Raw genomic sequence first — 24,778 nt, 5'->3', positions numbered from 1 at the left:
TTTTCTCGTTCAAATAAGACAAATTACGTTTAATAAAAATAATAATGTTTATGGGTTCACCTATAAATAAAAACCATGACAACAATTTACAAACATTCGACATGTTCGACCCATGGACCTATTAAAGAAGGTTCGACCCCAGAGGTTCTATTTTGTAGTATGAGTCATGAATCCTCGTTGCGCTTCCCGCGCACGTCCAAGCATACTGGGGTGCGTTTGTTTTATTTACAAGGAGGTGGCCGTTAAAACACGGAACTGGTATACATCAGCTTCATCGCCAGCCTTACCCATACTTTCTCGCTGAAATGTGATTCAGTTCATCATGTTACATATACTACTGTAAAATAACATGTCACGCATACCTCACTGAATAGCTGCCGTTAAACACATTTCATCCACTTTTGCAATCAGGATAACGATGGAAACTAAACCAACGTCCCTCACGAAGTCAAATATGAGTGACAAGCTCACTGACCAGTCATCAGCCCGCTTGGATTGCAAAAAGTGTCCGCCCGACCAATAGCCGTAACCGCCTTCAAATGGTGGACCACTATTGGTCGGATTGAACACGACAGCTGAGCGGCGCGGGTTTGTCAAAAAAAAAGAATACAAACTCGTTGGAAAATAATACGCGATATGTGCGTTTTTTCATGCTAGCAGGTTGCTCTTCAGACAGTTACTGTAGTTGTTACGGAAGAAGTAAACAGTTATTCGCCTAAGCCTTCCGTGTGTTAGCGAAATCAAAACTTTACTAGAAAATCCATTAATTGGATTAGCAAAAGCCACTTTGATTAGCGTGCTGGACCAAAGTGGGGTAGGTAGCATAGCGCTAACAGCAGCTTGTTTTCTCAAAGGGTTTGGATGACAGCAGCCAACCTGGCACTCAGATCCTACGGCCGAGGGCTTTGTAGTTAATAGTGGATTCGTTGTAATTTTGCTGTGTTTTTAAGGACAGTTTCGCCAAGCTAACGTGTATGCGCTAGTTGTCACCTGTGTTCACTTATTGGGACGCAGGCTTGATTTAGATCATACATACTGGTACGCAGCCCTACTTAAATTATGGATAGCTATTCTGCTGGACGGGAAGGTAAACACCAGAAGAAGAAAGGCTTCACCTCGCAACTCAGCACACCTGGCAATGACGATGGAGACCGTAAGGCGAAGTTTGTAAGTATGACACAAGGTGACGTTATGTGTGTCTGTCTCGCTGTCGGTTTGATGTGTCGACATATCACATGCTTGTAAACGTGTTTTAAACAAATAGTGCAATACAGTGAGAAGTGGAAATACCAGTATTTGAGAAGTAATGCAAAGAGGTGGTCCCTCTCCCTCCCTCTCTCCCTCCCTCCCTACCAGGATAACTTTCCCGCATGACAGAATGCAATGCCATTTCAACTATTCCTTGTCAAGCAAAGCATCAACCCAGAATGCTTTGCTCTATATACACAAATATGATACAATCTGATTCTGTTCAGCTCATTCTCAATTTCATAGTTGGTTGATTATTGACAAAAGTTGCAGAGAACTGAACTAACTGATGAAGGGGCTCCATCCAATTTTTCCAAAAGGAGTCAAAAGAATATCTTAAGTCAAAGTCCACTCTTTAATCACTGACCTTCACCATTGCTGGTCTGTTGATTTTGTTTGCTGGGGTGAAATCAAAAGGTTAAAATTAGCACAGACTTAACCTTCCAGGCTAATCCCATTGCTCCTTGCTATTGCACATCAACTGTTCCCTTGTAAGGGCAAGATCGATGTGTCCAGGTCGGTCACTTTAGGTTTTTGTCTTCTATGTTCTCACTCAACATAACATGTCAATTTAACATAAATACTGTACGGTGTGAGGCATAAGCAAAGGAAAATCACCATCAAAATGTGATTAATCTATCAGCTTGTGTGTGTGTGTGTGTGTGTGTGTGTGTGTGTGTGTGTGTGTGTGTGTGTGTGTGTGTGTGTGTGCCTTATGTCTGTTTTGTGTGTGTGCGGGGGGTTAGTTGGAGGGTCATCTCACCTGGGGTCTAGGGTCTACTAGCCTTTGGCCCCTGGGGTGTTGTCTGCTAGCAGGTTTGCCTGATCTGACCAGCTCCACTTCATCCATGTGACCTTGAATGTGGAAATGCAGTTTGTATGCTCTACATGCAGTTTGTTTGTATGTATCTTTGAAAATAAGAGGGGAAAGAATTTAATCATTTATATTCTTCCCTGTTTTCTTCTTACATGGTTCTAAAGTTATTTTCTATTAACTTTAGAAAATGTAAATCATTTTCATTATTTGCATATATTTTTTATATGTTGAAAATTTCAAATGTTGACATATCACATCATCTATTTATCAGAGTATGTTTACAGTCAAGTCTATATCTTAATAATATGAAATAGTGTAGATAAATCTAAATTGATAATAATATTAGTATAATATACAAATGATTTTATAATTTAGGCAACATCTGGTTACATCTGGTGCAGACTGGATGTTTTTCACTTGGAATAGATCACCTTAATCTCCCTTAGCTACCTTCTTTGTTATCTATATGCTTTAAGTGACCTTTAAGCTTAGTTGCACTGTTATTTCAATCCATGCAGATATGTTATCTGTTATAAACTTGTAGTAGCAGAGAAGGACCAGCAGGGAGCAATGCAGGACCAGGAACATCATGGAGAGGCACCATGTGAGCTTTTGCCTGCAGGACTGAAATCTTGTTTTCGGGGTTAAAATCAGCAAGAGAAAAAAAATTGCCAGGAAATGAAACAGGCGACATGTGCTAATTTTGTGCGACTAGCTTTTCTGCATGTCATGAATGTGTTCTGAAAGTGTATAAAAGAAAAGCTTCCGAAAAGGGCTGTCACCACAAAATCTTTATGAGCAGTGGAAATAAACCTTATTAAAGTAATGGATGGTTGCAGGAGCTTTCTGTTTTGACTTCCCATTAAGAGTGTGACTCTCTCCCGTAGGGAGGGGTATGAAGCCTAGTCCAGCTAGTCTGATGCTTATTTTCATCTTCTCACTCCCAACTATTCCTCAGCCCTAACGTTTTGAGGGAAGGCGATCAAACGGCCGCCACCCCCAGCGGCCCCGGGGCCTCTGTTTACTGCCTGACTGCAGGATGTTGCACCTGCGGTAACAGCAGCAGGGTTCCCCCGGCTCCAAGGGAACTGGAATAAGCTTAGTCTCCCAGGCCCAGTTCACACAGTGTATGGCCTCTCCTACCAAGGGAAGTACACACCTGGAGGTCTTGAGCGAGTGTGGGCAAGGAGCATTACCGTACTGCTTCCACGCGGTTGGCTAGTCCAATCGAGTCATTATGATGTATGTGTCAGTCCTCTTTCTCTCCCTTATTCAGCCGAAACCGTTATCAGTTTGCGGCAAATTCTCGGCTTCATTGAGATGTGAAAAATTTGATGAGATTGTTGCAGTGTTATGTCCTGTGAATTTCAATTTCCGCTTAGGTACATGCTACCATTTGAAGGCAGCGTGTTTAGTTGTTTGTGTGTTGAGAATGATTCTTAATTATCTTTAGTCTGCGTGGAGCAAGGTGATGCATCTGTTGCTATTGATTGTCTCTAGCAGATGGAAGAGAGTCTAACTGCTTTGGGAGTAGATTATGAATCTTGCATTGAAACAAACACACAGGCATTCACATGCACCACACACGAACACACCACAACACGCAGATACATACTAAGAAAATGTGTCTACATCAACACAACCAGTTGGCATCCTCCAGCACTGTTTAAAAAAGTCTCTTCTCTTGACAAGCTTGGCTTAAACTGATTGGAACAGGTGTTCCTACTTGAGTGCTTTTCCTATTATATATTCTCTGCTAAATGGGTGTGTGCAAACGTGCGTGTACTTTCTAGTGTTGTATATTCAATGTTAATGGTACATTCAGGACTCCTGTGGTTACACTTTCTATTTGACAGATAGAACTTTACAAAAAAACACCAAATGGTTACCCGATAGGCTTGTTGGAAACCCACATACTTACAAGCGCTTTATCTTGCTGTCTGTCATTATTGGAAAGTAAACCATGAAGTAGTTTCAGGTATTATTTATCTGACATTGCAGATTCAGCGTTGCCTTAAAACTGCCTTTCATTGATCTTCCTCTCTTTTTATAATATCCTTGACCCTCTAGTCCAGAGAAAAAAAGCTTAGATTATTGGTGACTCACCACTGTTCCTTGCTCTATGAATGAGATGAGACACCATCTACATTTAACTAACTGCTGCTAACAGGCTGCTAATCGAGCGTTAAATCTAGGTATCTCCTTCATCCGGAACAATTTTTTTTGAACGACCTTGTCACAAACAGTGCAGCTAACCCAGTCAAATTTTACGAGTATATTATCATAGCAATGGTATAAGCTATCCCAATTATGTCAATTCCAGTATCTAAATTTATTTATTGTGTTTTCATGTTTTAATAATAAGTAGTTGTCACTATTTAAATATGCCAGACCAAAGTGGCAGTCAATAGGGGGTTAATCAGGTGAAAGCAAAAGAGAGCAGAGATATGGTGTATGAAGAACAAAGCAAGCATCTCCTTTACCCTTTCTATGCCTGCCAACCATGGAGGAAAAAACATTCATGTGAGAATGTGGATTCTATGCTTCCACGATACTTCTTAGTGGGAAACGTATTAAACGTTCTGTCCCACAGAGTTTGCTTTGCCTTTTTTTACAGAATTGCAATAGTTACAGATTGTAATTCATCATATCGGCACGCAATAATCGGTGGAATATTGTCATGAGGTCCGTGCCGATTGCCTTTCCTAATGTTTAGCCATAACGAGCCATTTCATTTCAATCCACTTGTAATTTCACTAATGGACATGAGTGTCCACCCAGATCTATGATTGCTATATCAGCATACCTGCTTGTTCAGCGCGCCAGTAGATCTAGGTAGATAATAGCTTATCAACATCAGACCTAGCACATGTATACTACAGTATGTGTCCTCTTACTCCCCAAAGCTTACAACCTGCTTACAACCTCAGTAATGAAAAGTGGCCATCTGCATTCTGAATGCACCATGCACTTCTAAAATCTGCTGATGGGGGCTTTATTTGGCACCTTTTTGTTTTTGGAAATTTGCCATTAATTTGTCCACTCATTATCTGAATAAATCTGGATTCGGGCAATGCATGGCTCTTGTCTAGTAGTTTGACCTATTGAATCCGCTGCACCATATGTGACCTGGGTTGGGATAAATTATAGACAATCAGGAAGAGACATTTTAGCTTCCGTCCTGCGGTTCAAGAGCAAGGGCACCAGCAAGTATAATTAGGTAAAGGTCAAAGGTGAAGGCCTGGGTGAGCTCGATTCTATTGATCTCTTGGACAGTAATACATGTCATTAGTGTTATTTTTACTCCTTGGTGGTGTGTGTTTAGTGAACCCGGGTCCCCCCAGAGGTGGACATCATCTAGTGAGCCTAACAAGCCTGCTTCAGGGTTTACAAGGCCTGGCTTGAGAAGCCAGAAGTTCCATCCTCTGAATTCTGTTTTATGGTTGACAATTCAACAATGGACACAAACATTTGATGTGACCACATGCAAAAAATGCTCCTTATTTTCAGACACTTTGCAGATGTATTTATATTTTTAATCATCCTTTTCTTCCCCTCCGTGAGACAGGCGTGTACAGCGGCTGAAGTAGGGAATGTTAATCTAGGACAACTCATTAGAGTGGTGCCTGGGCGACAGCTTGACGTGTCGTATTCCTGCCTGCCTTGTACATTTTATGATAATTAACGACAAGCATATTGATTGATGTCTCTTGGGTGCAGGCGCTGCAGCGTGTGAGGCGGAGACCAAACAGATACTTCTGCCAACCGTCCTCTTTTTTTACGCGAGATGCGACTTTCAAAAGACCTAATCTCTCTACTGTGCACGTAACACGGCGTCAGTCTGAAACGTCATGGTGTAATGAGTTCATTTTGACAGGAGGCCTCGCGAGGGTTGAAACGGAGGAGTTGTGGGTGTTTTTATTTTACCGTGGTTGCATAATGCGCTCCGGTGTTGCGACGTTCGTAGCAGCGGTGCTCGCTGAAGCAGGACCATTCATTACGAAAAAGAACCCACCACTTCTTAGAAATATTATGCACAGTCAATAGAGTGTGTCTGTGTGTGTGTATATGTGTGAGCAACATTTACATCTGAAGTTTTATTCCATTTATTTAAAACTCTGAAATACTTTTATTCTTAACGAGACCATTTGAGGTCTTCACTAAAATACCAGCCCAATGATCACAAGACAAAGTTGTAATAAATGACCCCTCCCACTCTTTTTTATTCAGTGTAACGGGCCCTTCTTGTTTATTCCTGTCCCACTCTCTTATGTTGTTATCTTAATATTCAGGATGTATAGTTTTAGTTCAATTCTTTTGCCGTCTCCTCTGACACAAATGATGAGGTTTCTTGTTAGCATCATTTGTAAAGGTGTTATATAAATTAAGCTAAACTTGATCATTAGTCACCTTTTTTATCTTTCCTAATTCCATATTCTTCTTTTTTTTTTAATAGAATTTGCACTTTAGAAGCCTCACAGATGATGTGGTAGGTTCTTTCAACTGCTGTCTGTACTAGTAACCAGCTAGCTAACTAACTAACTTTCAGGAATGGATGCTGACTAACGTTAACTCTCACTAACAGAATCTATGGTGGTCGATAACTAGCAGTAATGACTGCTGGTGGCGAAACTACTGAAAAACCCTGCACGCTGTTCACCGATGACCAAGCGTTTGCCTTGCATAGCCTGTACAGCATGGAGTTGTGTGTTTATTTGAATTTTAACCCCTTAATTTTTAACCCCTTCATTTGTTTTAGGCTTTTGCATATTTTACATAACTTTGTCACCCTTAAAGAATGGCCATGATGCTTTGGATATGTTGGTAATCCTATGTCTTGCTTTCTGTCCCCGTACAGCTGGACAGGTTTGCCAGTATCCGTATCCCAGGCAGTAGGAAGGAACGCCCCCACTTGGCCCACGCAAAGCACGGCTCCACTGATTGGTCGACTGCTTCCTCCACCTCCTCCTCCACCATCTCCCAGCTAGAGGAGTTGTCCTCAAAGATCACCTCAGAGAAAGAGATCCTGGCTCTGTTTGAGAAGATGATGGTATGTTGTGCTCTTTGGTTGTTGGTCTCTCCTGAGTTTCTGATCCTCTTTCTCTAGCTCTCTCTCTGGCTCTGCATCTCTCTGTCTCTTTCTGTCCTTCTCTCTTTCTGTCTCTCTCTCTTGCTCTGCTCTACTCTGCTCTGGGTGGATGGCTGGATGATAGGTGAGTAGGTGGGTGGGTGGATGGATGGATGGGTTGGTGAATGGATGTGTATGGGAGCTAGGCTGTTGCGAGATAACAGGTGTTGTCATCACACACTTACGACTCGACCTGATGTATGTGTACCCGAGCAACTAAAAGGCTGGCACATGAAATGGACGTATTCAACTTGATGACTTCTTTGACGAAGGAATGTATCATTTTGATGGGCTTTCGATCACATGTACTGATCCAAAAGCCCATCAGACGGGCTATATTTCCTGCTGTGTGTGTGTGTGTGTGTGTGTGTGTCACACGATAATGCTTAAGAGAGTACTATAGTCACCACATCTGGCAATACCTTGTCAATAACATGACAATGGATGTTTTAATATCTACACCTCAGACCCAAAGTGGTTAGAGGACTAAAGTGGGAGAACTGGTCGGGGAGAACTTGGGGGAAATAGGAATAAGGAGAAGAGCTGGGGTAACAGGGCTAAGGGAGAGGACTGGGGCGGAGTGTGTGTGTGTGGGGGGGCTGTCAGGTGGACAAGACGGGGGTCTTTAAAGTGATGTGAGTCTGCGCTCAGCCTGACAGGCAGCAGTAGACATACCGGTTACCAGGGAAACGTGGTGGTGGGGATGCTGCCTTTGATGGTTCTCCTGTTACAGCTGGGTGTCTGACTCATGGCTGTGCCAGGGCAGGATGTAAACACTTGCATAACGGATGCTCTCTGCCCTCCTCTCATTCTCCAATTCATTTACTCATACCCTTCCTGAAGTAGAGCTTTACCCTCATACACATAATGTGTGAACATGCTTACCCTGATGGCTACCTGGGGATAGCACACTGAGTCGGAGCCTGGTGGCACGAAAGAACTACAGTCTGTTATTAATGCAGTAAGGATGCGTGTTTGAATACATCTTTATTTTATAATAAATGTATTTATATTTTAGTTACAGTTAGTCCATCTTTAAAGGGTAATTCCGGTCTAAAATGGATTTGGGATATGTTTTGTATGATAACGAGTTGAAACGTTCGTTTTGGACCACAAAAACCGTGTATAGACGCTTTCTTCAGTTGGATGTTTATAGCCGATTCTATCAAAACGCGATAAACTCGCGATAAAGGACATTTAATACACACAATACCATCAGTAGATCACCCGTTGACGCCATTTTGTTTTTAAGACTCGATAGGTAGATTGACGAACACAGATTGTGACATCCGTCAGCAACACGCAAGCTCTGTGTTCGCCAATCTACTTATCGAGTCTTAAAAACAAAATGGCGTAGACGGGTGATTTACTGACGGTATTGTGTGTATAAAATGTCATTTTTAATAAACAATCTGTACACCAACAAAGTTCTCAATGCCTCGTTTTATATGTTAAGACCCTTATTATACTACCAAAGAAGTGTCGGGCTACTTTTAGCCTTTTAAGTGGTTTAAAATAGCGATTTCGTTTTTACCATAACCAGTGCCCCCATCGTTCCAAGTTTATAGCGCTTTGATAGAATTGGCTAAAAACAGCCAACTGAAGAAAGCGTCTATATGCGGTTTTTGTGCTCCAAAACGAACGTTTCAACTCGTTATCATACAAAACATATCCCAAATCCATTTTACACCGGAGTTACCCTTTAAGTTGCGTTCACAACAAAAGCAAAGCACATATTTTGTGCGGCCCGATAACCTACAAAGTCAATACGAAGACGCAAATAGACGCAGTGAGAATGGCGCAAGCGGCAGTGATCCATAAGTACCTCCTTGAAAATGCGTTGTGTGTGTGCATTAAAGATGGTGCATCAAGCAAATTATGCAAATATAATCTGCTGTCTTTTTGTCAAACTATTATTTTCAGTATTAATGAACTGGAAAAACTGTATAATACAGTGTATTGTCTTAATACCACTATTGACAAATCGTCTACTCATTGAAGCACAACATTTGCTACAACGGGTGGAACAAGGGAAAACCATTTGCTGTGTTGTTTTCTCTGATGCTCTGCGAAAGAGCTTTTATTGTTTAGTAACTGACCTAGCCATGTGATGTACAATTTAGTTCCCGATTAAAGGCCTTTAGACTTCACTTTAATGTATTTTTGTCTAATGATTAATATTTAATCCAAACCATTCCACCTTTTGATGCATTTTCTTGTTATTCTTGTTTCAAATGTTTGAACTCCTTTTTATTTGTAATACTGTCCTGTACGTTCCACTCTAACATTTTCCATCTGGTATTAAATTAAGTCTCATCTAATCTATTCTCTTGCAGCCTTCATGGTAAATGCATTAGATTTATATTCAAACTATTTTACCATGAAGTTATTAAACAGATGCTACCCTGTCTTTTCCCCCAAACTTTAAATGCTATTGTCAGTTTTGTCCATCCATTCAACACTGAATGGTCCAATCCTTGAGCTTTGAATGTCTCTCTCCTCTCAGGAGGACATGAACCTCAATGAGGACAAGAAGGTTCCTCTGAGGCAGAAGGACCTGACCATGAAGAGAGAGATGGTCATTCAGTACGTCTTCACTGCCTCAAAAACCGTGAGTCCTACCCCTCGCCGTATCTACACACTACATGCTTTCAGCCCATTACCTTTTATTAGACATGTTTAACATTAACAAAATACCAAGGGATTTATGCAAATTGTGTTTGTATGCCAAATATAATGTAAGGGGTCAATGACTTGTGGAGACCCAGCAATGCTTAGTGCTTCATATAGTTGTAGCCACCAGAATCTTTTTAAATGTAACTGTTTTATTCAGCGAAAAATGATAAGTTCCATCAAAAATTGCAACTATATAAGACATTTCATGAATGAGTCATCCTTTATTTAAAATTAGAAAAATCCTACCATCTTCATATAAAATATTCTACTTGGTTCAACTTGGTAGGCGATAGGGCTGACCGATAAATCGTATTTTCATCGTCATCGCGATATGAACATGCGCGGTTAACACATCGGAAAAGATGCCTGAAACGCGATGAATAAAAATCATTTTATTTACACGCGCCATGTATTCACACCCAGCATGCGAACATTTGACCTATCAGATGGAGCCCTGGATACATGCGCCATGCATTCACACCATTTGGCCAATCAGATGAAGCAACAGCTAGCCGTCGGCGCCGGCAGCGTCCCCGGGTCCTATGTTCCCCCGGGTCCTATGTTCCCCCGGGTCCTATGTTCCCCCGGGTCCTATGTGTTCCGGAGCCACCCTCAAATTAATTGGTGTTAATTTTGTGGCGACTGCGAGGCTATGTAACACGATGGCGGAGAAAGGAGAGAATAGCGAGGAAAATGTGGTTGACGAAGACCTTGTGGTGAAAAAGAACTGCACTTCTGCAATTTGGAGTTATTTTGGATTCCGTAGCGACGACGTGTTACAAACACAGGTACTGTGTAAAACATGCCGAACAGCTGTGGCAACTTCCAGAGGAAACACAACAAACCTCCATCACCACCTGCAACACAACCATAAAGACATTTAGAGGAGACATTAGTTATTTTAAATTGCCATGCCCATGTTTAATTTATATTTATTTAATTATTTAGGTTGTTTTCCCCCAGATATTTTTTTATTTCAAGAGTTCAATGTTTTTGTTCAGTTTAGAAGAAAATATTTTAAATAGAGCAGGGGAAATTAAACTTCGTTGGGTGTTCATGTTGTGCACTTTGTTCAATAAAAGTTAAATAAAATAATTTATTTCATTTCTTTATTCAGTGGGCATAGGCTATTCAATGTTTGGGGTCTATGTTAGCAGTGTACCTATTATAGCAGAAAAAGACAGGAACTGTATAGCTAATATGCACACTTCAATATTTGTTTATTTATCGCAAGTCATATCTCATCGCAATATTGAACAATGGTATCGCACATCGCAGATTTTCCTCATATCGTGCAGGCCTAGTAGGCGATCTACCTTTTGCACTGAATTTAAACAAACCACATACTAGAAATGCTATTCCAACTCTATTTGTGAACTCTGTGACGTTTATCAGCAGTTTCCATGGGAACAAATGTCCTTGTTGAAAGGGATCCAAACAGGAATACAGTGAATACATTAGCTTCTCATATGTTACTAATGGCTATGGAGAACGGTTATGTGGCTATGCTAGGCCTCTGCTAATTACGCCTGGATGTGTCACTTTCATCACAGCCGTTTCCAGATTATGTTAAACTGTTCTGTGGAAATGGAGAGCGTGATAAAACAACATGATTTGGAACAAAAATACATTTGCTGGCTTCACATTCTGCTGCATCCGCTTTTGTTTTGCATTCATCAATGGCAACAATCATTAGTTTTAAGTGCAGCAGGATAATTGATTTGTTTTTCACGCATGTCATTTCAGTTTAGTTTCAATGTTGTTGATTTTGCTTGCCTTTTTAAAGTGTTGGTAACACGCCATTTTTCACCCCCTCTAAAAGCAGACTGCAGAAGACCTTTGAGTGTGTTTTGATAAAACTGTCAAAGTTTGTTGGAAAACGATTGAGTGTCTAAAGAAAAGATTACTCTGCACCACGGTTTTCTCCCGGAGAGAAACAGAAGGGCACACTCGCCACATCGATTTCAATTATCCAAGAACCTATTTAAAATTAAAAATAAAAGCCTTGCCATTCAAAAGGCACATGGCGCTATGAAATATCAGCCCTAAAGCAGTTTTATCTCATTTGTGGCAAATGTTCAATGTTTCTCCTTAATAATGGAACAAATATAAATCTAGGAGGGAAAAATACATTTGTTATCTTCTCAACAAAATAAAACAAATTACGGAAAAAATAACTCTTATTCTTAATTCAAAATTGATTTTATTTGTTCTGATGGCTTCCTCTGAACATTGGTATGAGCGGCCCCTTTGGAAGTGAAAGGACATTGCATGTTGGCTTGATGCGTGTCTCTTGGTTTGGCTGTCTGCCTTGTTTAGTGTACTTCAACAGAGACTGGTTTTCCATCACATCTGTAAAACTAGAAACTAAAACTTGGAATAAAGTACTAAATGCAAAAAGGTGTTCTGTCCATCACTCGCTATATATTATCCATGCCTATATAAACAACCCTCTCTATCCATTTTTATCACCCCAAAATCAATATTCACAACAGATTTTATTTTGAAACCTATACAGGCTCTATTTCTGATAATGTTGGTGTCCAGACAGGGTGTTTTCAGGAAAAAATGACTAGTGCTGGAAGAGTTTGTTTTCTCCGTTAGCCAGTTACGTGCTGACATATCCTCGCCTCCAGCGACAAGAATGGTTGAAACAATCCCCCGGCCAGGTTCTTCAACTACACCTCAGCACCATGAGAGGCTGATCAGGGCTGGATAGGAGGACCATCTCAAGGCTCAATTTGTTCTTGATCAGTAAGAGAGGGATGGTGGTTTGTTGATTAAACTAAGAAATGGGCACAGTGTTGGCTGGCTCACCCCGGAGTAGTGGAAGACACTTAGACACTTAGCGTGGTTAGGGCGAGACAGTCGTCCTTAACTCGCATTAGATTAGCTGGAGCAGGTTTCATTCATTGGTAACAGCCTTGTTTTGCTTTCACTGATAAAGAGAAGAAGCCAGATTTAATCGACTCAAGCAAAGGTATCTCTTATACCAGTTATTTTGTCCGCCAAATGGGACCAGGTGTTCACACATTTAATCTGGAGGACATTATTAGTATGGTTAGTGGAAGATATTTGCTTTCAACCCAACGTGATGTGAGAAGCGTTGGCCGTGTGTGTGCCTGGGGATAAGAGTAGTAACGTGGGGGGAGCTTGTGGGTCTGAGGACGTGATGCACCAGGATCCATCTATCAGCAGTCTCTTTGGCCCCCCCGCTCCGAGGGCCATGGGGTCTTTGTGCTGGACTTTTAATTTAGCCGGAGCAGTGGGGGGGCGAGGAGGGCACAGTTGGACATCGCAAAGTAATCAAAAACATATTTACTTGTCAAAACCCCTTCACCCCACACGTAAGGAAGGTGTTTTCAAACTCCTCTGCTTGCAGTCGGGAAAGGCCAAGTGAGCAGCAAGGTGTGAAGGATGAATACAAAGCAATGAAACAAAGTTCTTGCACTTGCCGTCTTGCTGGATGTGTGTGATGTCTTGAATTCTGTGCCGTGTGGAATGTTTTAAACTTGAGTCCCCCAACTTTACTGTGGATGATTTATGGGTTATTATGTGATTCAAACTTTTGTTTGGATGGTAATTGTTTCTCACTGTAATAAAAACCTCTAGGGCTGCACAATATCTAGAAAAACATCCATTGCAATATTTTTTTATCTGCGATATATATATATATATATATATATATATATTGCGATAGGAAAAAATACACATTCCTGTAGGATTCCTTGAGTAACGTGCGTATTTACTTTTTGCTGGCAACTCACGTGTATTGTCAATCAAGGGATGGGACAGTTTTTTTTTCAGAAAAAAATTACTTTACACAGTTTAGTTTTCAATTTATTTCAGATGTGGTTGGGAATCTTTAGTAGGCTGATTTTAGCTTTTTGACAATGTTGTGTTTCCCTAAAAAGTCTTAACAGGAAGAACAAGAGACAGTGCTGTTGAGGTTTGTTCCCAGAGCTCATACTATTTAGTATTTTATGCATACATATGGGTTCCGGGCACGGAACCCATGTACAATATTTGGTTCGCCTTGACATTGTTCTACACTTGCCTTGACATTTTCCTACACACCGGCATTTGCTGCCAAATTTACAGCCTTTGACTCTGGCATAAAACATCTTGCATGCCATATACGAAATATGCTTGTTGCTCGCTATGTTTATTTCATTACCCTCTAGTTGATCATATTCTGCTTGCCTTATGTGCCATGCTAATGTGTTGAATTTGTGGCCCCTGTGTCAGCCCACTTGTGAGGAAGCAAGAACAATCCCATCTATTCATTTTCAATCTGGTGTTTCGTTCACGAGCCATCATTTGATACATTGGCATTCTTTTTTTTTTTACTTTAAAAATGGGTGAAATACTCGCACAGTAGGGCCCTGTTTTAAAAGATGGCACTTTTCTAGATAGATTAGTGGATGCAATCGAGATAGAACTTTCTTTATTTTTATTTTTGCTAAATTAGACTATTCCTGAAAAACTGAAGTACAAAGATACAGGTAATTTCCATCCGTCACCTCGCGTCTTGTTGCCCTACTCATGAAACTCTTTTCAAGGGTGTTGGTGCTGAAAATATCCCCTGACATGGGGGAGTCCTACCATCTCGAAGTGGCTTCCTAACCCCGGGTTTAATTATACAACAAGGTTGACCTGCCTTTGGTACTGTAGGCCGTGCTGGGACTGGAGAGATGAGCGTGTGTACTCTTGTACTGCACGCACGTGGATTCTAGACATGTGCACGTAGGCTTATCTGCTTATACAGTTGGCTTTTAATTCTCTTATTGGAGGAGAAGTGAAGGGATCTATTAAACATTTTCTTTAAATGTCAGGCTCATTACCAATGCTGTGTCCCAAGATTTCATCTGGCAATTTATCTGTGGCGGCTGCTGCTGCTGACTCTAGGACAGCATTAACTCCAATCCATCACAGCACCGCCATCCTGAAGGCTGGCTCTCGCTGTAATACTTTAATGCCACAAGATAGAAAATCTTGCACCACAGGCAAACCCGGCCTAGGATTTTATTTCATTTGTCTATCCCTTCATAAAAGCACTTCACAATTGTACTATTAAGTGCTTTTGCCCATCTCATTTGAAGTTTGCTGTAAAGCTTATTCCATCTAAAGTTCTGCACATGTTGATGTGAGCTCTCCAGAAGGGGGAGCAGCTTGAGAATACGTGTTCAGGTGTGGAGAACGTTCCCCTCCGTTCGCTCCAGCGTCTCTAATTTGGAGATTAGACCCAAGTAAATCCAGTTCATAATGTAGCTCTTATCCTCTGTCTTAATACAGTGCTTGTGACTGTTTAAGACTTTATCTACTAATTAAGACACCTGAACTTTCAGAGTTAAGACAAGCTTATCTGGTACCTGCCCTCCCCATTCCTCTCAGTCTTTTCCTATTATGAGCCAAATACTATGCAATTGTGTCTCGCCGAGACAAATATTTTACAGCCTGGTCCTGGTTGAGCATAAAGATTATTCTACCTGTGTCTTATGTGAGGCCAGAGTGCTTTACATTAGCGAGGCTATGATGCTGCTAGTGCTTGTATGCAGCCTAGAAACGTGAAGAATACAAGCCAGAGTAAAGGTCAATGGGTGTGGATGGGATATTGATTCTTTTTTTTCTTTTTTTTAAGAAACGCACACTGAGAACCATTACCATGTTATTGGGGTGGATGGACGTTGTCTATTAACTTGCATTAACGCTTTCATTCAAATTATGTTCTGTCCAGCTTGCATCCATGTTGGCTGTTGTTTCCAAGTATTGTACTTCGAGAGATGGAAGTCGTTAACCAGTGAGATCACGGCAACGTTCTAATGAAGATTTAATATGCACTCATTACAATGATGTTTATTTGTTAGGTTGCGGCATTTGTTTCACAGTGTAGTCTACAGAGTGGGTGTATTTATACACACACATCCTTTAAACTAAACAAAGGGTCTTTTAATTTAGTAAACATATTATTATGGTAATTTGCATGGCAAGTTATAAGGATTTGCATCCCTTCCAGGTCCTTATTGAGATGGCACTGGCAGAGGAAATGTAAATTGGTAATCTTGCAATTCTGCGAATTGTCAGACTGTAATTTAGATGGCTCGTTGCCATCCAGTCCTTCCTTCTCCCTGGCCCTTGTCATTTTATTTGCCGTGTATGATCAACATTATTGCTGTTCAGGAGGGCTGGCACTCTCAAGCCTATTGTGATTGTGTTAGGGAGGGCCGGTCATGTTTGGAACAGAAAGCCTTGGAAACGCCTCTCATTCCCAGACTGTGAGTATGTATCTGTTGTGTTTTCGGTTGTATCTGTGTCCCAACCTGATAATAAGCATAACAACCGTAGGTGACGCCGATAGTCAGGCTCCCTTAAATCTTGTGTTTCAAGGCAAACAACATACATTATACGTTTCCAAACCAAACAACCAATTATGATGTACATTATGATTGCTCACTATGAATAGGCCTCTCCAGCGGTTGTAATGTTCTGATTGTTGTCCGTCTTCCTTGTGCTTGTTTTGTCTGGCGTACCTGATGTGGTCCTGTGGTTTTGTTTCCTGTGCTCACACAAGTATAGAATATAAACATTTCGCAAACAGTGATATATTTTTTTTATTTTTCCCTAAAGCCGTGTTTTTAGATAGTGAGAAAGCTTTTGTTATCAAGTAATAGAGTAGGTTGCATGTCCCATTGAAGTGGCAGTTTAAAGTTGTATGACAGAAAATCACATTGACATTCCCCATTGATTCTTCACTGGCTTGGTTTGTTATACTGCTGAATATGTTTATTTCTGTTTAGGCTTCTCTGAACAAAGCTAATCATCTATGATTTATGGGTCTGTTAAGTGGAATCAACTTTATTCCTTTTTATATTTAATTCTTCACTCTTCTCTTTTTTCTCTCTCACTCTATGCTTTTCTTCGAATGTAAAAACCTTGGGTATGTTCTACCACAGTGTTTCTCAACTGGTTCGCAATTCAAAAGTGGGTTGCGAACATGTTCTGAATAGGTGTGTGGTAAAAAATAATCAATTTGAACTTTTATTTTACTTTGATTTTATTATTACAAGAGTAATGTGCTTTGAATAAAAGGATGAAATATTAGTTTATTTATGTTTCAAAAGGTCATGATGACATTGTGTGTTACACTAGCCCATTTTTTAGTAATAAATGTGTTCAGTTTGAATTGTATGAAAGTGGGTCTCGAATTAATGACCATGGGAAAATGTGGGTCCCGAGGCCAGACCGGTTGAGAACCATTTTTCTACAAAGAAACGACCTTGGGCAGCTTTGCCTTTGGGCACAGTAATGCATCGGTAATGCAATGCATCAGTTTTTTTACATGACTGCATAGGCTATGTTTTACGTGTAGAATCTAAATTGAAGATGGCTGTGTATAATTTTTCAATCAACACCAGATCCTCCATGTGTGTTGGCGTCTTCCGCCTGCAGTCCCTGCATTGTGTCTTCTCTATAATGGAAGGCAGCCTAATTCTGTATAATTGTCACATTAGACATGTTCATCTAACAAACTAAATGGAACGCATAATGGGACGGCCGCATTGTCGATGCAGTGATACAGAACTGTTGAACTTTGCCTGCTAATGTGTATTCCGACGATTAAAGAGGAAAATATAATTTATAGGATATAAAAAAGGGAGTCTTACTCCATGCTACTTAATCCTGTTTTTAAGCTGTGGGAACCAAGAACGTCAGGAAGTCTTAACCCTCTCGTGAAATATTCCTAGTCCCCTTGGATGAACTAAACCCCATTAGAACATCGTACCCTCAATATAAGCAGCGACTGAAAATAATTACTTTAATTTGAATTTCTTTGGTGTGCTTTGCGAGTAAAAGTTGCATTAAGCAACACATTTACAACCAAGGTCATGCTCTGTCCTTTTGTGGCTTAAGATAAGTAAACCCTTTCTGGAAAGAGCAAAACAGTTCTTGCCCCAATTATTGCTTGTGGCTTGCCCTTTCAACAGTATCTTGCTACAAAAAGGGAAGGATTTACCACCGCTCTGTATCGTTACATCTGCCTGTGTGTTCCTGCCCATCTGCACGATTACCTGAGTCCCCACGCTCTGCTTCATTCTCTTGTTAATGCGATGGCCTTCAATACATCTGAGATTGTCTAAGGTAAGATGGCCCTCAGCAAACCACTCTTTACTTGTCAGTTTGCCACAGGCGAAAGCTGCCTTTTGCAAAGCAATTACCTTAATGGAAAAAAAAAGACACAACCCTCATTTTGATTTTGCATTTCAATACTTATGATAAATTTGTTATCTTATAATTACAAGATAGGTATGGTAATGGCTTGTGTGTTAATGAAATGAACACGGAATACTAATAACGTTTGAAGCCACAGTAAATACAAATGGAGGGAAGAGTCTTTTTTTCTTTTGCCTTGGTTGGAATGATGGGACTGCAGATGAAAATTAGCTTTTTTGCTAACTCTGGCACATTTACATTACATTTTTTATGTGTAAAGTCAAATGTAATGATGTGCATCGTCCCTTTTTAAATAAACAAATAAATTTGGGTTTAGGATTTGTAAATGCAAGCTTAGTCATTTTTTCTAATTGTGAAATAGAGATGAAACTAAATGAAAATTGTGTATCACGATTATCATGACCATTGATCAGTGTTATCAGTATTCATACACTTTTTCTTTGCTTAAAAATTATGATAATACAATCCAATGTTGAAAATATGAACTTGATAAATCAGAAACAGGTAGATATCTTGAGAACCCAATAAACAATTTTGAACTTAACCGGACGCTTCAGAATGAGTTAAACATTGAATATGGCACCATGTGACCTTGAGGTAGCTGTAACTTGGTTCACATTACAGATAAGAGGGCCTTTTCCATGGCTGAGAAATCTCCGGGCTGCTGTCACTGCCTTTGGTCATGTTTGCATTGAACAAACTTGCGTTGCATGCTGTCTCTCCGTGCCTGTGTCCGGGAAGCAGTTGCTAACTTTGGTTGATGTTGATTTACCGCAGAGAAATTATTATCACGGTTTTAATGATGGTTCAATGTGACACGGTAATGATACATTTTGGATATATATCAACGCGGTTTATCATAAAACCGGTTACTGTTTCATATAAATAATGCATCTATATAATACTTGGGTGTTTTGCACTCAAATTTAGAAAGTATCATAGGACTTAAAGCAGCAGTTTTTCATCCATGCTACCTTGAAACAGACAGCCAAAATTAGTGTTTTCGAATTCTGTTCGTGGTGTTTGCACTTTTTACTATCTCTTTGCATAAATATTTTTTTCTACAAAAAAAACACATCATTTCATTATTTTACTAACTTAACTAATTACTCATCCGGCCTTTTCATCCGGGCTTTTGCATGTAAGGAAATAAAGAATAGCAAGATATGAAACAATGGAGTTGGTTGCTAATAAGAGAACTATATCGCTTATATGGAATTTTTTCGGATTCAGACATGATGAGAGTGGACAGCCAAGGGACACGACAGCAGTTGTAATGTAATCGTAATGACCACTTGCGTGTGGGCCATGCAGAAGTTAATAGAAATGATGATAAACAAAACATCATAGAGCAAGATTGTGAATGTTTACAATGTCTCATGTCAATTTACAATGGGCAAAATGTGTTGGCGTTAGCCGACTAACTTTCTTTAATTAGGATATTGATGCTGCATGCCTTTTTGTTTAAGATATAAAAAACATTAAATTTTACATGCACACACAAACAGATATTTTCGTTTTTTAAATAAATATTGGAAACAAAAATCCATGTTTCCCGCAGTGTGCCTCTCTGCTATTGAGCGGGTCTGCAGGATCGCGCTCTGCACCACCCAGTCGGTAAAAAAGTCAACGTTCACGTACGACTCCGTAGTCAACGCTGTCCAAGCATCGGTGGTGATGGCAACTTTCTCCGCTAAGGACAGGATCTCACGGAGGGAGGCTGCTGCTTCGCTGTACATAAGCGTAGTCGAGGGGAAGGGGTTCCGCGATCTGATCGCATTTCTCAAGTCAGGTTACACAGTGCCATGTCGCCAAACTAGGACTGTGGGGCTGGACAAAATGTCCCAGCTACCGTATTTCAAATAGCATGCATATGCATTAGTTATATTCTCAATTTAATTTACAGAGCAATCCCTGCCCAGTTTTTAGGTTAATTATAGGAGAGCCTGAGATAGTGTGTGTCTGACGGGGGGGGGCGTGGGGTGTGGCATCACGATGGTGGCTCTCCACCGTGATGTCGGTCAGCCATCACGATGGACGAGGATATCGTCCATCGGCACAACCCTAGTAGCAGCATTCTTTTTAAACCCTTTTTCAATTCTATGCCAGATGAGCGTATCCCATCTAGAGGTGTATGATATGTTTGCAGACACATTTTACAGATCAGCTGAATTCGCCGGGTGGATATAAGTTTACAAAGCACATGTACAAATATTTGTGGATCGGGGACATATAAGACACGCAGTGTGGATCGTCTTCTGTGGCGGACAAATAAAGTCAATGAAAAACGTCCAAACCACAAATGTATTGGTGGATGACTTTCCTCAGGTCAAAGGGGAAATTGATTTAACTTGTTTCATCTCCAGAGAGGTGGTTGAACATGGTCTCAAACCTGTCTCAAGTAAACTGCACTTTTCCTGCAGGATCGCGGGATAAAAGATGAGGTCGTATGCGTGCGGCAGCGTGCTCATCAGAGGGAAGCATAAGCTCCTATACATGGTGACCTGAGGATTATGAGAGAGCGGGAGCTTGTTGGCATATCCAGTACAGCGCTCGCGTCCTCGTTAGCAGCTCGTCTCATTAGCCACAGGGGCGTTTCGCCTCTTCTCTGACTACTTGCTAAAAATTAGTGCTTGGGTAGTGCAGTGAAGTGGAGAGCTGTAGGGTACAGCTTTTACTGTTGGGGAAAAAAGATTCCAGGGTAATATGTAACCTCTAGAGCCCCTAAGAGTTTCTCTTCCGATATAGTTCCACTTAAGTTTGCCAAAGTCTCTTTAGATGGAAAGAGTTATGCAAGTTTGGGAATGTCCCTTAAGATGGAGTTTTTTTTTGTAAAGGTCCCATGGCATGCTACTTTATGGATGCTTTAATATAGGTATTAGTAGGCCCCAAACACAGTATTTGAAGACGTTCCCGAATTTCAGCTGCTACGAACCAGTCGCACATTGAGCTTTCCCCAAACGTGCCGTTTCAGTGTCTGTAGCTTTAATGCCAATGAGGATGAGAGAGGTGGTTCAAGGAGGAGGGTGGGGGTGTGGCCCTGAGCAGCTTGCTGATAGGGTGCCATGCACTCTGTTTACAGTGGATGTATCGCAATGGCGAGGCGCACACAGCCTTTGGCCGTGTTCTGTAAATATTCTAGAACGCTCCGGCGGGAGTCCTGGAGCTCTATATCTCAATAATATCATATTATAAATAGATATCTATATCATATATATATATTATCAATATATATTATCACGGCCAAAAGCTGTGTGTGCCTCCAGGCGGTATTATGAATCTCAAATGACTGCGTCGGGTTCTCCGGCGTCTCTGGTTCTTCCACTTCCACATCAATCTGAAGTAGACTGAACGACATGGATGAGAAAGGGATTGTTGCCCGCAATTGGAGCCCCACTGCTGAGGCACCACCGCCTCGGCAGTGGGCAGCGCCGTGGCTCAGCCCTGCAGCGGTGGTGCCTCGCGGCAGCGGGCAGCGGGGCTCCGGCGGGAGACAATCGCGGGCAACATTCCCTTTCTTCTCCATGTCGCGGTTCAGGTACTTCAGGGAGTCAAAGCCAAAGTTCCTTTCCACCAATTCCTTCTAAACCATGGCTGAGATATCCCCCACTACAGTATCATTGTGGAAATACCAGAGACGTGAGAACCAACGTGTTTTGCGCCATAACACAGCAGAACGGTTATCCAAATAACAAAGAAGTGTACAATATGGGGTCACATTCCAAATCAGCACGCCTGAGCTTCCATTTTTTCAAAAGATACCTAGTGCTCGTTTTACACCAAAAACAAGTTTTAGCCACTGGGGGACCATGGGCACGCTAGGGGAACTCATATTAATGTTTGATAACCTCATAAAGTGAGATTTTCATGCCATAGGACCTTTTAAATATTTTATTTATGATGCATTCAATTTTTTGTTTCCTTTTAAAAAATGTCTGTGACAAGAATCACAATATGTACATGTATTAAAATTTCTTGTGAAATAAAAACCTGTACCAAATTACAATACAAAATCTCAAGGGAAATTTTATCTTAAAAAAATCACGATCTTTGCGATGTATGGCCCATTGGTGATTAGGCCCTGAATGTATTGGGGTCTAATCGTGGATTAATCGAGTGTCATGTCAGAGGGGAAGAGGAAGATGGCGGCAGGTTTCCATGCTTCAAGGATGACCTGTGTGTATGTGGGGGCTGTCGGTATGCAAGGCTTCATCCTCCCTGCCTGTTCTGGTTGGCGGGAGACTTGGGTAATGAGGCTGATGTTGTCTGGTGTGAAGCGCTGGGCCTCTGGTGGTTGTTGGCAGGGTGTTGGGCAGGGGGGGGGTCGGACAAAGTAACGGAGCCGGTACAGCAGCTCACGGTGCCCACTGTGCCAGGCCCTTCCAGCCTCTCAACACGGACTCCCAGCTGAGGAGCTCAGAGGCTCTGTTTCCATTTCCTCACTTAACTTCCAACCCTCCCATCTCCCCGTGGCCTTGCCTCCCCAGGGGCTCCTCCGCTGGCTGCACCCGCTTTTGGTGTCGAGAGCTCCGTGAGCTTAGGTGGTAGTGAGGTTTGACAGAGGAGAATGTCATGTTTTTATCCCCTTTGGGAAATTTCCAGAACTTCAACAGAACAGGTTTCTGCTCCGTTTGAATATATGAAGTGCAAGTAAGACTGAATGAAGAAAAAGATTCTATCTTCACATTCTATAGTCTATTTTCCATAGAGTGTGAATCGCTTGTAAAAGAATCCTGTATGACGCCGACATGGAATGTGCTTGCAGCTTCATGGTAACACAGTGAGCTATTTCTGGAAGCAAGGAGATGGCAAATGGCTTATGTAAGAAAATAGGATGGTGATTTTCCCTCTTTGACATTCATCATACTTTCCCTAAAGAATTTAATTGCAGGTAAATAACTTCTAAATTTGAAGCTTTGTTGAAAATGCAGTTGGATCTCTTGATTTTATGCATGAATTAATCAGCTTCAGACACTAGAATATTTTGTGTTGCCATCGCATATGGCTAACAGTATGCTACACGTTTATGACATCATTCTCTTCTGCTCATTCATTGGTTGTGGTTAAATAACAGTGTTTATGCGGTTCAATTGACTTCTCATAGGCCTAAATCACCAGTGGTGGCACCGTAATATTTGGCAGCTTGGCAATCCCATGTCCAATAACAATAAAATGGCTATTGTTAAAGAATTGAGTGGCGTTCGGTAGCGGCAGAGCGGACAGACGGCCGTCGCTGTGAATAGTAAATTTGAAGTGTTCAAATCACTGAAAACAATCGCCGGCGTCCTAGCGATTGCAAATGGGTTGCAAAAATGAACCCTGAAATATAGAAGAAGAAGCGGATATTATGTCCAAACATGTTCCCCTTCGGCACAATTCATTTTCCACTCTCCTCTTGTAAATGTGTTCAGTTCAGTCCAAGTTCTTTCTTTGTCAAATGCCCAACAAAATCAGGCATTCACAGTCATTGCTACCAATTATGTTTTTGTTTTCCAAGCCCTCCTCATCAATGCAGGTAATGTGTATTGGAGCATGGTGTGCCGGTTCAGATGCCTTGTGATTTGTGGAAAAAGCTTTCCCTGATCCTGGTGGTTTTGTTGCGGATTCTCCGGTACCGTTTGCCAGACGGTAGCAGAGTAAACAGTTTCTGACTATGATGACTGCTGTCCCTGATTATAGTCAAGGCCTGTTCCTGGTCCTCCACCTCTACACTCCTCTGAGTGAAGGAGCTACCAGCAATTTACCCATAACGGCTCCCGCTGCTCAGGAGAAAACAGCCCAACAAATCCACACCACATAACTGCTTGTTCCATCATCGTAGCAAATGTTTTAAATGCCAAAAAACCAGCCTTCTCGTGGTTTGGGTGTCATTTATGCCAAGAAAGCCTTAAGAAAGTACATGCATTCAAACGTTAACCTGTACCATCGTTTTGTGCTATATGGAAATATCGGAATATGTTGCAATGTGCTATGTGACCTCTGTTAAATGTTTCATCACAGGTAGTAAGGCAAGATCAGAATTGTCTGCAGACAGAGTTGTGGATATAGTATGTAATATGTATATATATGTAAAACCGAAACAATATTTTGGATGAAAAACTGTTTTCTGGACTTGTCCATGTCTACTTCTTCCTCTTCTCCTTGCACTGAGCAATCTCCTTATATGGCCATCTTCCCTTCTTTCTCTCCTGCCTTAGCTTTAAGGTATAAAGAGTGCCTGTGTGACAGCAGCAATGCTTGAAAGCCTGTGGTTTCAGATGCTCTGGTTGGCCGTGCTACACTTTCGCCGTCCTCTTAGTGGCAGTGTTGGCTATGTTTTGCTGAAGAGGTTTCTGCCCTGTGTAGACCCCAGCAGTGGAACAAAAGTGAACATATTTGGTCCTGCAGACAGCCAATGATTTCCATGTTCCTGTCAGAGCTGTTTATGTCTGGCATCTCCAGCGAACCAATGCTTGTGTTAACCTTTGTATAGCCCCCCTGACATGGCAAATATTCAATTTGCCAAGTTTATCTCACAACAAGTACAGTTTTAATCACTGGTGGGAAAACCAGCAAATATGCTTACCTTACTAAACAGATTTTTACACTGTGAGGAAAAGCAAAATACATTCTAGTTCATCTTTATTATTCTGAAATTAACCTAGAAAAACGACCACTACTGATATTGAGCCTCATGA

The 24,778-nt window shown here is 41.2% G+C and overlaps 1 protein-coding gene across 1 annotated transcript in view; it reads left to right on the top strand.

The window, feature by feature from the left end:
• Positions 1-698: 698 nt before the first annotated feature.
• Positions 699-24,778, top strand: part of LOC307076202 (protein diaphanous homolog 3-like) — a 217,329-nt gene continuing 193,249 nt past the window's right edge. Inside the window, exons 1-3 of the mRNA XM_079737096.1 lie at positions 699-1,167; positions 6,924-7,115; positions 9,700-9,804. Of these exons, the coding sequence (XP_079593222.1) occupies positions 1,060-1,167; positions 6,924-7,115; positions 9,700-9,804 (405 nt within the window). The 5' untranslated portion in view covers positions 699-1,059. The remainder of the gene's footprint in view (positions 1,168-6,923; positions 7,116-9,699; positions 9,805-24,778) is intronic.

The sequence above is a fragment of the Pollachius pollachius genome (genome assembly GCF_949987615.1).
Source record: "Pollachius pollachius genome assembly, chromosome: 5".
NCBI lineage: Eukaryota > Metazoa > Chordata > Actinopteri > Gadiformes > Gadidae > Pollachius > Pollachius pollachius.
The sequence above is the reverse complement of the archived record's forward strand: the minus strand, read 5'-3'. Positions and strand labels throughout refer to the sequence as shown.